The sequence below is a fragment of the Mobula hypostoma genome, chromosome 13 (assembly GCF_963921235.1).
Source record: "Mobula hypostoma chromosome 13, sMobHyp1.1, whole genome shotgun sequence".
In the NCBI taxonomy this organism is placed as follows: Eukaryota; Metazoa; Chordata; class Chondrichthyes; order Myliobatiformes; family Myliobatidae; genus Mobula; species Mobula hypostoma.
This window is the reverse complement of record NC_086109.1, coordinates 96279536-96295370: the sequence shown is the minus strand read 5'-3', so window position 1 is coordinate 96295370 and position 15835 is coordinate 96279536. Positions and strand designations below refer to the sequence as shown.

General features: G+C 42.2%; 1 protein-coding gene across 6 annotated transcripts in view; it reads right to left on the bottom strand.

Moving 5' to 3' along the window:
- Nucleotides 1-15835, bottom strand: part of dennd4a (DENN/MADD domain containing 4A) — a 161926-nt gene that overhangs the window by 52246 nt on the left and 93845 nt on the right. For all 6 annotated transcript variants that reach the window (XM_063066252.1, XM_063066257.1, XM_063066255.1 and 3 more), the window contains exons 14-16: nt 6387-6520; nt 5095-5230; nt 4405-4611 (exon numbers count right to left, since the gene is read on the bottom strand). In XM_063066252.1, the coding sequence (XP_062922322.1) occupies nt 4405-4611; nt 5095-5230; nt 6387-6520 (477 nt within the window). The remainder of the gene's footprint in view (nt 1-4404; nt 4612-5094; nt 5231-6386; nt 6521-15835) is intronic.

Below are 15835 nucleotides of genomic sequence, written 5' to 3'. Positions count from 1 at the left end.
CACCACTCACCTACCCTGGTTGATATTCCCAAAGACGAAGTAGTTCTAAGGTAAGGACATGTTCAGCACAGCTTTGTGGGCCGAAGGGCCTGTATTGTGCTGTATGTTTTCTATGTTTCTGTGTTTCAATGTAAGTGCAACACCTCACACTAGTCTGCATTAAATTCCATCTGCCATTTTTCCAGCTGGTTCATATTCCACTGCCAGCTTTGATAGCTTTCCTCTGTCCAGTATGACCCCAGTCTTAGTGTTGTCTATAAATTTGCTGATCCAGTTTACCATATTATCATCCAGATTGTTGATATAGATGACAAACAACAACAGACCCAGCACCGATCCCTGTGGTACTCCACCGGTCACAGGCCTCCAGTACGGAGGCAACCCTTTACTACCACTCTCTGGCTTCTCCCACAAAGACAATGTCTAATCCAATTTACTACCTCATCTTGAATGCCAAGTAACTAAACCTTCTTGACCAATCTCCCATGTGGGACTTTGTCAAATACCTTGCTCAAGTCCACGTAGACAACCTCCACTATCTTGCCTTCATCAACTTTCCCAGTACCTTCTTTGCAAAACTCTAAGATGGGTTAAACACAACCTGCCATGCACAAAGCCATGTTGAATATTCCTAATCAGTCCCTCTTTATCCAAGTATTTATATATATGGTCGCTCAGAATACCTTCCAATAACTTTCCCACTGCTGATGTCAGGCTCACTGGCCTATAATATCCTAGTTTATTCTTAGAGCCATTCTCAAACAACAGATCAGCATTGGCTATCCTCCAATCCTCTGGCAGCTCACCTGTGGCTAAAGATGTTTTAAGGTCCCTACAATTTATGCACCAGCCTCCCAGAGGATCTAAGGGAGCACCTTGTCAGGCCCTTGGGGATTTATGCACCCTAATTTGTCTCAAGACAGCAAACACCTCCTCCTCAATAATCTGTATAGGGTCCATAACATCGCTGCTGCATTGCCTCAATTCTACAGTACTATGCAAAAGTCTTAGGCATACATACAGTACTGTATTTGTCAACGTGGAGCAGAGAGCGAGTTTGTAAATCTGGCAGGAACAAAGGATGTTGGGAAGGTGACAGAGAAGGAATGTCAGGGACCCAGGGATGGAGGGGGGCTGGGTGGAGAGATGGTGGTGGTACAGGTGCAGACACAATCAGCCCTTAGACACCAGGCAAGGTTATTTGATTCAAAAAATAATTGATATATTGATCATGACAGAATGTTGCTCTTGTGCTTCCTGCTCCCTCCCTTCTCCTAACCATCTCCCTGAACACACTTGACAAACTTTATCCCATCCAGCCCTTTTACAGTATAGGAATCCCAGTCAATACGTGGAAAGTTAAAATCACCTAATATCACAACCTTGTGTTTCTGGTAACAGTCTGTAACCGCTCTACCAATTTATTCCCCACAGACTGTTGGGTGGTCTATAATACAGCGCCATTGACATGGTAATACTTTTCCCGTTCTTCAGCTCTACCCATAAAACCTCCCTCACTAGATTGAATACTGCCGTGACATTTTCCCGGATCAGTAAATGCCACCCTTCCTCCTGCTTTATCACATCTAAAACAACGGAACCCTGTAACGTTGAGCTATCAGTCCTGCCCTTCTCACTAATGGCTATATCATAATCCCATGTGTTGAGATAACCTGCCTTTACTACGCTACTTCTTGCATTGGTACATACACAGTTCAGAACATTAGTTCCAGCATGCTCGATCTTTTCATTCCTGACTTTCTATGTAGACTTAACAACATTTTTCTCCACTATCTGTTCTAGCTCTCTGGTTCCCATCCTCCTGCAACTCCAGCTCACCTCTGTGCAGCACTAGCAAACCTTGCCACAAGGATATTTGTACCCTCTCCAGTTCAGATGGAAACTGTCCCTTCTGTACAGGTCCCACCTTCCCTTGAAGAGAGCCCAATCAGCTAAATATCTGACACCCTCTCCACCCTCCCTCCCGTGCCACTTCCTTAGTCACATGTTAAACTGTATGATCTTCCTACCTCTGGCCTTACTGGCATGGGTAGCAATCCTGAGATCACAAACCTGTAGGTTCTGTCCTTTAACTTAGCACCTAACTCCCCGTCTCATTTTGCGGGACCTCATCCCTCTTCCTACCTATGTTATTGGTACCTACATGGACCAAGACCTCTGGCTGTTCACCCTCCCACTTAAGAATGCTGTGGACTAGATCCAAGACATGCCTGACTGACAACATACCATCTGGGAACCTCGTTCTCAGCGACAGAACCCCTTTACTGTTCCCCTAACCAATGAATCCCCTGTCACTACAGCTCGCCTCTTATCCCCCCTCCCCCCTGAGTCACAGAGCTAGAGTTAGTGTTAGAGACTTGACTGCTGTAACTTTCCTCTGCTTGCTCTCCACCCTCCCCCCAAAAAACAGGATCCAAAGCAGCATACCTGTTGTTGAGGGGAATGGCCACAGGGCTACTCTACACTGCCTAGCTACTGCTGCCTAACCCCTTCCCCCTCTTGACGGTCACCCAGTTACCTGTGTCCTACACCTCTCCGTATGTCCTGTCTATCAACCTCTCAGCCTACCTAATGATCCAGAGTTTATCCAGCTCCTTAACACAGTCTGTTAGAGGCCATAGCTCGCGGTTGTAGTTGTCAGGGACACTGGAGGCCTCCTTGCCTTCCAACATCCCGTATGAGGAGCATTCCAATATCCTGCCTGACAACCCCACTGCCCTAAAATGTGAAATAAGAAAGAATAAATGATGAAAAAAATCTACCTACAGTGTACGCCTCTCCTTGCCAAAGCCTCGATGACTGAAGCCTCAACACTGGCCCACTCCCACAATGGCTGGTCCGCATAAACCTAACTTCTTTTGATTGCCAAGTGCCTCATTATGTGCAATCCGATGTCCCCTTGAGATGTGGAGCACAAAATATGCTGAATGCCCCTGCTTGTTTCTTTTAAACACTTTTTCTCTTTAAGCAATGCGGTGTCTCCTTGGGAACCGTGGTGCATAAAATGAGCTAACTGTCCCTGCTCCTTTCTTTTAAACACTCGCTTGCTTTACGCAATCAATGGCTCCTTGAGAACTCTGGTGCGCAAAATGCGTCAAGTGTCCCCACTCACTTGTTTTAAACTCTCTCTCCCTCTGCACCAGGGGTCCCCAACCTTTTTTATGCCATGGACCAATACCGTTAGGCAAGGTGTCCATGGACCTCAGGTTGGGAACCCCTGTTCTACGCAATCTAATGTCTCCTCAGGAACTGTAGCGTGCAGGATGTCATGTTAGCCACTGTATACACTGAGCAACTCACTGATGAACCGTGTCTGCCGAGATGAAAAACGGCTGCACTTGAAAGCCCGGGCTAAAAGAGAGGGACTTTCTGTGCATAGGAGGCCCAATCAATTCACTGTGCGATCAATTCAGTGGATGCATACTTGCCACATTCTCGCAATTGATCAGATACAGTTAACTCTTGACCTCACAATCTGCCTCGTTAAGGCCTTGCACTTTATCGTCTGCACTTTCTCTGTAAATATAACACTTGCTTCTGCAAATTGTTACTGTTTTAACTTGCACTACCTTGATGCACTGTTGTAATACATTGATCTGTATAAATGGCATGCAAAGCCAAGATCTTCCATTGTACCTTGGTACAAGTGACAATAATAAACCAATTTACCAAGATCCAGATCCACAAGCTTGTCTAACCTTGCATCCAAGTAGAGAAACCTGCTGGTGCAATCTTGCACTGTTTTATATGCCTCTATGACTTTTATCTTTGGCAGATAATTTATAAATGGTGCACGGCTGTTTGGTGCTGATCTTCACCGAAAATGGTTCTGTTATAGATCTGTTAATTAGTATCATGGCTTGCATGATCTCATGGATCATGAATATGATTAGATACATTTCTGTGGGCAGGCAAATTTGAAGAGGTTCCATGGACAGGAAATTTGAAGCTTGGTAGTGCCACAACTACAGGAACAAGTAACTGGGCTCAGCACACATTTCACCATTCAAGTGCAAGGGAATGCAATTAATCTGATGAAAACATGGGATAACTGGTGTTGATTCTGCAGCTGAACCATTGTCTGCAGGTGAAAGTTCTCCCTTTGAACTGAGAATTGAACAGGTGTCAGATACTGGTTCACATACCATTCAGGATCACAGAGCAAGAATTCAGGATGAAGGAGACTAAAAGGGAGTGTAGGAACAAGTTACATGCCTTATAATCATTTAAAACAAATGAGAGAATACAGACAGGTACAAAGCTAACACTAAAACTTAATTAGGACATATAGCAAACAAGGTGTGTGCATTGTTAATTGTGTTTGGTGATACAATTTTGCTCCCCGTCAAACAGGGATACATCAGGCACATCAATGTTACTCACCTCATCGGGTGGATCCAATTTCTTGACCTGCATCTTTCTCAGTACGTCGTAAGCCGTCCGAAGGGCCCTGACCTTTGAATGGCATACCTTCACATAAGCAGGAAGGCAAATAAACCAGAGCCCATAGCAGTGACGTAGGAGGCACTTTGACCACATCTGAGGAACTGATGAATAACGTTTTGCCATTTTTTGGGCTGACTTTATCTCCTAAAATGCAACAAAATTATTATTAAACTGTTGTGGAATGAAATAAATACATGTATGTTGAGAACATCCATACTGCCTCTTTAAAGTTCTATCATTCTCCTTGTACAGAGGTGGTATGAAATGTAGCATCAGATTTGTCACACTCAACATACATCAAAGTTGCTGGTGAACGCAGCAGGCCAAGCAGCATCTATAGGAAGAGGCGCAGTCGATGTTTCAGGCCGAGACCCTTCGTCAGGAAGGGTCTCGGCCTGAAACGTCGACTGCACCTCTTCCTATAGATGCTGCTTGGCCTGCTGCGTTCACCAGCAACTTTGATGTATGTTGCTTGAATTTCCAGCATCTGCAGAATTCCTGCTGTTTGTCACGCTCAGTTTACTTGTGCTACAGCTTCACAATCCACAGGATAATGGATAATGATAGCAGATTGATATGTCACAAATACTCACATACACTGTATCACAGGCATACTCAGTCACATACCTGCTTGGTTCTTCTACCCATTGGTGCTGGACTGTTGGGACAACTATTCTTTGAAGTTAACCTGCTGGCTGGTGTCTTTAGTAAACTCACGGGTCTATCAAACAGTTGTGGTGATAGCACAGGGAAGCCGATGTAGCTGAAAGAACAGGAGCAGCTGATGATCATCACTCATTAAAGTCCATGATTAACTGACAGCTTTAATGCACATTATGCAGAATACAATTCTTATTATTGGAATATATATTTCAACCACAAGTAAATTCAGAGATAACAAGAAACAGCAAATGTGGAAAGAAAGCAGAACACAGGGAAAACCCAACGGGTCTGTTGGACACCAAATTAATACTTCTAGTGGAACAAATTGAGAAAGGGAAATAGAAAGCACTATAGTGACCCTCCACAGTGTACCCAGAATTCGTGGAGAGAATAATGGAACACATACTTGGTCAAAACACCAATGACGCCATATAATAAGTGTTAGGTTTTGCCACAGATACTTCTGACCATTTCTGCAGTTTACCCCGGTCACAGCTTGAGCAAGTTCAGAGAATATGCCAGCTGCTGTGCCACTTTGTGATGCCCAGATTACATTCCTCAGAGAGGACGAGTTAAGGACTTGTCTCCAACCCAGAGAGGTCACTATCAGAAATCTGGGTGGGCTATTTAAGAGCTATTGGAGAACCTAGAAAACCTCTGGGAGCATGTTCAAGCAAAAAGGCAACACCTTGAGAGGAATCTACTTTCTATTCTTGAAGCTTGAACAACAGATCAATAAGGATTCTGCTTCCAGAGTAAACAGCAGATCATCTACGGGATGCATCTTATTTAGGTATAGCAGCAACTCAAATCAGAGTTAGTCTTCAGCACAAAAATAAACCATGACACTGCATAAAAATGGAATTGGCTGTGTGGGGGTGATTTGAAGGCTGCTGCATAATTATGATTCTCCAAATTATATTATAAATACTGTATGTCAGCTTATAAAAAGCATCAGAGACGGTAATTAACTCATGACTTTTAAATTACAACTTAGCACATCCTTAGATAACCATGGTGGAACAAGTGTTTGGATTTCACCCTGTTACAGGAACATACAAACCACCATCATGCAAGGAGATTTGGAAATTCAGTGTAACAACACCAATTTTATATAATGTTCAATAATTATCTAACAGTGACACTAACAAAAATAGAATCCCTTTAAAAAAACAAGAGTAGGAAACAATTTGCAAATCTCTCTCACATTTTGAACTGCAGCTGTGATTGAGCTCCACACTTGCTTGAACACATACCTGTACTGAAGCGGATACTCTTCTTCATTAGGAAGACTTGGAAGCTCAGGTGGCGTGATGAAAACTGTGTGCTCACTTTTGTGAGACTCATCCAATTCTATGAGGCGCAAGTCCTCTATGCGCTCTGCATCCAACTGGATAATTTCAAAAAGCAGAACATCAGAAGTGGAATAAGATAGCTTATTCAGAAAATGTTTTCTTGCACATTTACTCTATATACAGCCATACATTATCATTAGTAAACAGTGGTGGAAACTGATGTGGGAGGAGAATGAGACAAGTTGTAATTTTAGCACATGCATTAACTCACACAGTTTCTGCATTTCACAGTCACAGAGAGACAGGGCATGGAAACAAACTGTGCGGCCCATTAGCCTGCACCAACTATGAACCACTCGGTTACAGTACACCAATTGTGCATCAGTTCCATTTTGTATTTTTCCCACATTCTCTTCAACTTCTCCCTCATTCTACCATTCACCCTCACACTGGGGCATTTTACAGTGACAAATCCACACATCGTTGGGATGTGGAAGAAAATGAAGCAACAGAATCAGAAATCATGATCACTGACTCATGGCGTGAAATTTGTTGTTTTGTGACAGCAGTACAGTACAAAACAGAAAATTACCACAAGTTACAAATAAATAGTGCAAGAGAGGAACAGCGAGGTAGTGTTTATGGACCGTTCAGAAATTGGACAGTACAGGGGAAGAAGCTGTTCCTGAAACATCAAATCAGCATCTTCTAGCTCCTGCACATCTTCCCTGATGACTATGAGAAGAGGTTATGCCCTGGATGGTGAAGGCCTTTAATAATCATGCTATCTTCGTGAGGGACTGCCTTTTGAAGATGTCCACAGTGTTGGAGAGGGCTGTGCCTGTGATAGAGCTGGCCGAGTCAACACCCTCGGCAGCCTCTTTCGATCCTGCACATTGGAGCCTCCATACCATAGAAATATGCAAGAATCTTTTGTGACACACTAAATCTTCAACTCATAACGAAGCAGAGCTGCTGGCATGCCTCCTTCGTGATTGCATCAACTTGATGGGCCCCATATAGATCCTCTGAGATGTTGATGCCCAGGAACTTGAAACTGCTCACCCTTTCCACCGCTGACACCTTCAAGGTAGACTGGCGTGTGTTCTCAAAATCAGAATTAATACACTGACATATGTGGTGAAACGTGTTGTTTTGTGGCAGCGCTATAGAGCAATACATAATAATAAAAACTATAAATTACACTAAGCATACAGAAAATATAAATTAAATCAGTAGTGCAGAAAGAGATAGGAAACAACGGTGAGATCCTGTTTGTGGGTTCATTGTCCATTCAGAAATCTGATGGAGGGGAAGAAGCTGTTGCTGTAACAACCACATGTGTGTCTTCAGGCTCTTGTACCTCCTCCCTGATGGTAGCAATGAGAAGAGGGCATGACCTGGATGATGGGGATCCCTAATGTTGGATGCAGCCTTTTTGAGGCATCACCTATTGAAGGAGTTGTTAATGCTGGGGAGGGTAATGTTCATGATGGAGCTGGCTGAGTTGACAACTCTCTGCATCTTTTTCCAATCCCTTCGTACCAGACAGTGATGCAACCAGTTAGATTGCTCTCCCACAGTACACCTGCAGAAATTTGTGAGAGTGTTTGGTGACATACCAAATCTCGAGCACCTCATGAAATACAGGTGCTGTGTGTATCCCTTTGTAACAGAGTCAATATATCGAGCCTGGGATCGATCTTGTGTGTATTCCTTTAACTTCCTCTTCCTGAAGTCCACAATCAATTCTGTGGTTCCTCTGACGATAAGTACAAGGTTGTTGCACCTAGTATCAGATTGAGCCTGAGTTCCTGGTCCTACTTCTAGTTGACTTCAGGGAGAACAATAAAGCAAATGTGTGGAAAATGGCATGTCATTAGCTCAGGAATCGATATAGTGCACCACTGCACTGAATTACACAGAAGCCCTTCAAATTAACCTCTCCTGTTTTACAGGAACACGAGCTTCCTCTGTGACTTGTCCATGACATTATTTGTTATAATCCTGGTTCACTGTCCTTTACCAATATCTTTTAGTATCTTTCCTTCCTAATCTTTGTAACATTTATGGCATCTTGTGGATCTGTGCTTCAGATCCCCATTCATTGCACTGCCTTCTCGTCATACCCTTTGATGCCCTGATGGATCAGGAAACTATCAAATTTAAATATACCCATGGACTTGGCATCCACTGCAGTCTGTGGCAGAGTATTCCACAGATTCACTACTTTTTGGCTAAAAATTTCCTCCTTACCCCTGTTCTAAAAGGTCACCCCTCAATTTTGAGGCTGTGTCCTCTAGTTCTGGATACCTGCACCACAGGAAACATTCTCTCCACATCCACTTTATCTAGTCCTTTCAACATTCTGTAGGTTTCAATGAGATCCTCCCACATTCTTCTAAATTTCAGTGAGTACAGGCCCAAAGCTGCCAAACACTCCTCATATGTTAACCCCTTCATTCCCAGAATCATCCTTTCTGAGATAAGGGGCCCAAATCTGTTGACAATACTCCAAGTGTGGCTTGACTAGTGTCTTATAAAGGCTCAGCATTATCTGCTTGCTTTTATATTCTATTCTGCTTGAAATAAATGCCAACATTGTATTTGCCTTCTTTACCATAGACCCAATCTATAAATTAACCTTCTAGGCACCTTGCACAAGAACTCCTAAGTCCCACTGCACCTCTGATGTTTGAATTTTCTCCCCATTTGGATAATAGTCTGCACTATTATTCCTTTTATCAAAAAGCATTATCATACAATTTCTAACACTGTATTCCATCTGCCACTTTTTTTGCCCATTCTTCCAGTTTGCCGAAGTCCTGCTGCAATCGCATTGCTTCCTCAGCACTACCTACCCCTCCACCTATCTTCGTATCATCCGAAAGCTTTGCCACAAAGCCATCAATTCCATTATCTAAATCATTGACAAACAGTGTGAAAAGTAGCAGTCCCAATACTGATCCCTGAGGAACACCACTAGTAACTGGCAGTCAACCAGAAAAGACCCTCTTTATACCCACTCGCTGCCTCTTGCCTGTCAGCCATTCTGCTATCCATGCCAATATCTTTCCTGTAACACCATAGGAATTTAGCTTGCCTCTCCTTTGTCCACTCTGCTTGTTACTTCCTCCAAGAACTCTAACAGATTTGTTAGACAAGATTTCCATTCACAGAAACCATGCTGACTTTGTTTATTTTATCATTAGTCTCCAAGTACCCCGAAACCTCATCCTTAATAATAGACTCCAACACTTCCCCAACCACTGAGGTTAGGCTAACTAGCCCATAATTTCCTCTTTTACCTTCTTCCCTTCTTAAAGAGGGAAGTGACATTTGCAATTTTCCAATCCTCAGGACCATGCCAGAATCAAAGTGATTCCTGAAAGATCATGACCAATGCACCTGTTATCTCTTCAGCAACCTCTCTCAGGACTCTGGGATGTAGTCCATCTGGTCGCAGTGACTTATCCACCTTAAGACCTTTGAGTTTCCTTTGTAATCGCAATGGCACTCATTCTTGCTCCCTGACACTCATGGACCTCTGGCATACTGCTAATGTCTTCCACAGTGAAGACTGATGTCAAGTACTCATTAAGTTCATCTGCCATTTCTTTGACCCCCATTACTACCTCACCAGCATCATTTTCCAGTGGTCCAATATCAACTCTCACCTCCCTTTTATTCTTTATATAACTAAAAAGAACTTCAAGTATCCTCATTTAAATTATTGGCTACTTTGCCCTCATATCTCATCTTTACCCTTCTTATAGTTTTTTTAGTTGCCTTTTCTTAGATTTTAAAAGCTTCTCAATCAGTCAACTTCCCACTCATTTTTGCTACCTTATATACCTTTTCCTTAGCTTTTATGCACTCCTTACTTGAGGAAGTATATATTGGCTTTGGGGGTGGTGCAGAGGAGATGCACCAGGTTGATTCTACAGATGAGAGGGTTAGACTATGAGGAGAGATTGAGTTGCCTGGGATGGTACTCACTGGAGTTCTGAAGAATGAGTGGAAACCTTATAGAAACATCTAAATTATGAAAGAGATAGATAACAGAGGGCAGGAAAGTTGTTCCCACTGATGAATGAGACTAGAACTAGGGGACATAGCCTCAAGATTCGGGAGAGTAGATTTAGGATGGAGATGAGGAGGAACTGCTTTTCCCAGAGAGTGGTGAATCTGTGGAATTCTCTGCCCAATGAAGCAGTGGAGGTTACCTCAGCAAATATACTTAAGACAAGGTTTTTGCACACTAAGGGAATTAAGGGTTATGGAGAAAAGGCAGGTTGGTGGAGATGAGACCATAGCCAGATCAGCCACGATCTTATTGAATGGTGGAGCAGGCTTGACGGGTCAGATGTCCTATTCCTGATCCTATTTCTTATGTTCTTAACTTTCCTCGTCAGCCACTGTTGCCTACTCCTACCTTTTGAGAACAACTTCTTCTGTGAGATATATCTATCCTGTGCCTTGTAAACTATTCCCAGAAACTTCAGCCATCCCTGCTCTAGTATCATCTCTGCCTGCATCCTCCTCCAATCCACCTGGGCAAGCTCCTCGCTCATGCCTCTGTAATTCCCTTTATTCCATTGTGATACTGATACATGTGACTTGTGCTTCTCCCGCTCAAATTGCAGTATGAATTCAATCATATTATGATCACTGCCTCCTAAGGGTTCCTTTACATTAAGCTGCCTAATAAGATCTGGGTTATTACACAACACCCAATCTAAGAAAGCCTTTACCCAAGTAGGCACAAGCACAAGTTGCTTTAAAAAGCCATCTCGTAAGCATTCAACAAATTCCCTCTCTTGCAGTCCTGACCGACCTTATTTTCCCCAACCGCCTTACATATTGAAGTCCCCCGTAACAATTGTGTCATTACCCTTATTACATGCCTTTCCAGCTGCTTTTACAACCCCAATCCCACAGCTTGGCTACTATTTGGAGGCCTATATATGATTCCCATAGTGTTTTTATCACCCTTGCAGTTCCTTAACTCCACCCACAAAAATTCAACATTCTCTGACTGTATGTCACCTCTTTCTAAAGATGTAATTCCATCTCTTACCAACAGAACCACACCACCACCTATGCCTTCCTACTTGCCCTTTCGATACAAAGTATATTCTTTGATGTTAAACTCCCAACTATGGGCTTCTTTCAGCCACAACTCAGTGATGCCCACAACGTCATACTGACCAATCTCTATTTGCGCATCTCTAATTCGTCTACCTTATTCTGAATGCTAAGTGCATTTAAATAAAGCATCTTCAGTCCTGCATTCTTTACCCTTTTGAATTTTGCCTCTCTGGTACAATTTAACTCTTTACTCTGTCTGCATTTGTATCCAGTCACTGGCTTGTCCTTCCTTACGTTCACGTTACACCCATCATCTACTTGTAAACCTGCTGGCTCATCCTCAGCTCTATCACACTGGTTTCCATCCCTCTGCCATATTAGTTTAAAGCACTCCCAACAGCTCTAGTAAACCTGCCCGCAGGAATATTGTTCCCCTTGGAGTCAAGTGAAACCCGTCCCTTTTGTACAGGTCACACCTGCCCCAGAAAAGGTCCCAATTATCCAGAAATCTGAATCCCTGCCCCCGCTCCAATTCTTCAGTCACGCATTTATCTGCCACCTCATTCTATTCCTATCCTCACTGTGGTGTGGCACAGGCAGACATCCCAAGATTACCACCCTTGAGGTCCTGCTTTTCAGCTTCCTTCTGAACTCCCTGTGCTCTGTTTTCAAGACCCCCTCCCTTTTTCTACCCAAGTCCTGTGTTTAATTTCCTGGAGGTGAAGTAACTAACTTCTAACATTGACCATTCCCTCTCCACTTGGTTTTGTTCGTAGAACGTCAGATTGGACTCGGCTTCCCATTCACACACCCGTCACCATTTAAACCACATGGTGTGTAACAGAGAAGTTGCCAAGAAGTTTAGAATGCATCCATTGCATTTTTCAGAAGACCGCACTTGTAACACAATAGGTCAGAAATTACAGCCAGCACAAATCAAATGTGTATAATCTTCTCCCAAATCATCCTGTTCAAAACACATCTGAATATCATCTGTTTGCTGCCTTGTTCATGACTTCTACTCCCGTTGTACTGAGTCAAAATGCTCCCACATTCCATAATTCACCTAATTCCTTCTGCTATTGTTTCCTTACCATATGAATATATTTTTAAACGATATTGTACACTTTCCTCATTCTTCAACACCTCAAGTGAAAGAATCAAATATCATAGATGAAGAAAACTTCCATATTAATGAATACATCTCCAATGATGTTACTTCCTTGTAAAATCATGTAACGATAATTCAAAGTGGCTAAAACCCTTAACACCACCGGAACTCAAAATATTTCTCAGTAAAAATTAACCAAACAACAGGATAAGATAGTAAATTTAAAGACATAATTAACATGAATCCCTGATAATGACATTTAGTGCTTCATACAATGGATTCCAGCTAATTGGGCCATCAGTTCATCAGGGCAGCCATTTACTTGGAACAACTCTTATAGAACAAAAATTGCCAGGACTCCCTTTGCTTATTTGGCACACTGCACAGGAGACTGTTGCTGAACAGGTTCTAGCTAGCAACACTCATGGACACTTGTATGGCTGTTAGATGCAACACCGCGCTTAGAGCCATCAGTTTTTAAACAGCATCAGTTGCACGCGCTTGTGCTCAAAAAGCGGTGATTTTTGTCACTGATAGTTGTCATGAGATAAGCAGTCAGACAATTCGAATCTGCTTTGCTCACTGCAGTTAATCATTCAGGCTTGGAGATGCCAGAAACTGTCAGTAGCCAAAATGAAATGATTTCACTGCTTCAAGTTAGGAACTACGAACGATTTGAAGGTATTGACAATCATCTTAAATGTTACAATGAAAATTTGGTGAATGCAATCATTGATAGCATTACTTAAAGGCAGTCCATTATCTGCACTAGATGCCTGTCCTGAATGTGTTCATTGCGTACACTGGATGAATTCTTCCGTCGATAACTATTGGGAACTAATACAGTTTTATGGTACTATAGTATTAATAGTGTTCTAATTTGTTCTGTATTTATTTAAATACATAATTTGTTACCCAGTTTGCCTTTTTTATACCTTTTTAACTATTTCCATGAAACTGTGGCTAATTGGGGTAGCTGTTCAACTGGGCCAAAAATGTACTGGTCCCGATGAGTCCCAAATAACTGGAATCCACGAAAATACTACCACAAAACCAATATAAAACAAAACAATGACTTGCACCAGTAAATCATCAAATCAATGTTTCTGGGAAGAGTTTTATTTATTCAGTTTAATGAAGTGCATGAGCCTCCATCCAAATTGCAGACACTCTGGAACCACATGAGGGAATGAAGTTGACCACAAATGGTCAGTCCCTCCCTGCAACAGATCCCTGCTGTGTGAAATTCTGAAAGGAGATTAGTCACAAAGACATCAAACTAAAAACTGGAAGGACAAGATTTTACTACAGGAGGCATTCATGTGGTTCATCAGGTCGGTGTCACCATTTCAATTATTGAAGTTGCTCTGTTTTTCCCAGGTGCCTCTCTACATCCTTGTAATTCTTGTCCATTCCAAGATTATCAAGTTCTCTTTTGACAGTCTCTCTGAATCTCTCTCTACTGATCTTTGAGGAAGTGCATTCCTGCTGACAGAAACTCACCATGTAAAACCATGCTACTGGGCCACTCACTGATTATCCTGAACCCGTCACTGTGTAGATACCAATTCATCTGCCATTGACAAGTTCCTTGTCCACAGATGTTCCTGACCTGGTGAGAATCTCCAACATCATCTGTTTCTGCTTCATCTGCCAGAGAAACAGCTTCTTACTTTATCAAACCCTCTTGCTTCTAGAGATGCCTCTGAAATCTTCCATAGCCTTCTCAGCTCAATTCCACCTCCTGTTGCCTTCAATATTACAGGTCGTTTTCTACTTAATCCTCTTTGCACTCGTTCCTTGGTTTTAAAATGCTATCCAAAATCTGATTACCAAGTACTTACAATAATTCACATTGATATAAAGCCATTAAAATTAGCAAATGCTTTTGGAGAATTCAATGGAAAATTGACTCTAAAACCTAATCCTTATATAAACAAAGATAAGAACAGTGGAGATTTGAGGAACCAATTGTGTTTCTCACAGAATCTTACAATTTATAACTTACATTAAAATTTCTACTCATTATAAAAAGCCACATTAGAGAATGCAGTATTTGCACATTGTAAATACAGCTGATTTGCATCACCAGCCTTGATCTGCTACAAACCTATCTTCAGTGATCCTTTTCAATGTCATTTGCTCACTGTGCACAAAAAGGGCATGAAATTTTATGTTGAAGAAATGCCTGATCATATAGACAAAATATCATATTTTGCACTAAATTTATTCCAAAACACTTCAAAGCCAATTAATTTCTTCAGAAGTAAAGCTGTCATATCTTGTAGTCATCTGGGGTTTGTCAAAAATCTTATTTCTTCAGGTAATTTTAATCAATAAAAGTACAATTCTGCCACTGGAAAGCTGCTGATTTTTTTTATATCTTTAAATTTTGTTTAGCGATCCAACAGGGTAACTGGCCCTTCTGACCCAACAATCCTGCACTGCTCGATTACACCACTTTACTCACTAACCTGTACGTCTTTGGAATGTAGGAGAATTGTTTAGAAAAAAATGATGGTTTTGAGCACAAACACCAGATGCTGAACAGCACTTCCCTTGCACTTGTACCGCCACCTTACTTACTGATTTTTATCCTCCCAGTCTCCCCGTTTTACTATGCAGTAATACACAAGGCCATAACAGCAGCAGAATTCGGCCATTTGTCCCATCGAGTCTGCTCCCATTTCATCATGGCTGATCCATTTTCCCCCTCAGCCCCAATCTCCTGCCTTCTCCCCGGATCCCTTTATGTCCTGACCAATCAAGAGTCTATCAACCTCCACCTTAAACATACACAAGTTCTTGGCCTCCACTGCTGTCTGTGGCAAAGAATTCCACAGATTCACCTCTCTCAGGGTAAAGAAATTCCTCATCTCCATTCTAAAAGGATACCCCTCTATTCTGAGTCTGTGTCCTCTGGTCTTAGACTCTCCCAGCATAGGAAACATCCTCTCTACATTCACTGCATTATTTTCGGGAACCTCCTTTGAACCCTCTGCAGGTTCAGCACATCCTTTCTAAGATAAGGGACTGAAAGCTGCTCACAATACTCCCAGTGAGGCCTCACCAGTGCTTTATAAAGTCTCAACATTACATCCTTGCGTTTATATTCTTGTCATCTTGAAATAAATGCCAACATTGCATTTACCTTCCTCACCACAGACTCACTCTGCAAATTAACCTTCAGGGAATCCTGCACAAGGTC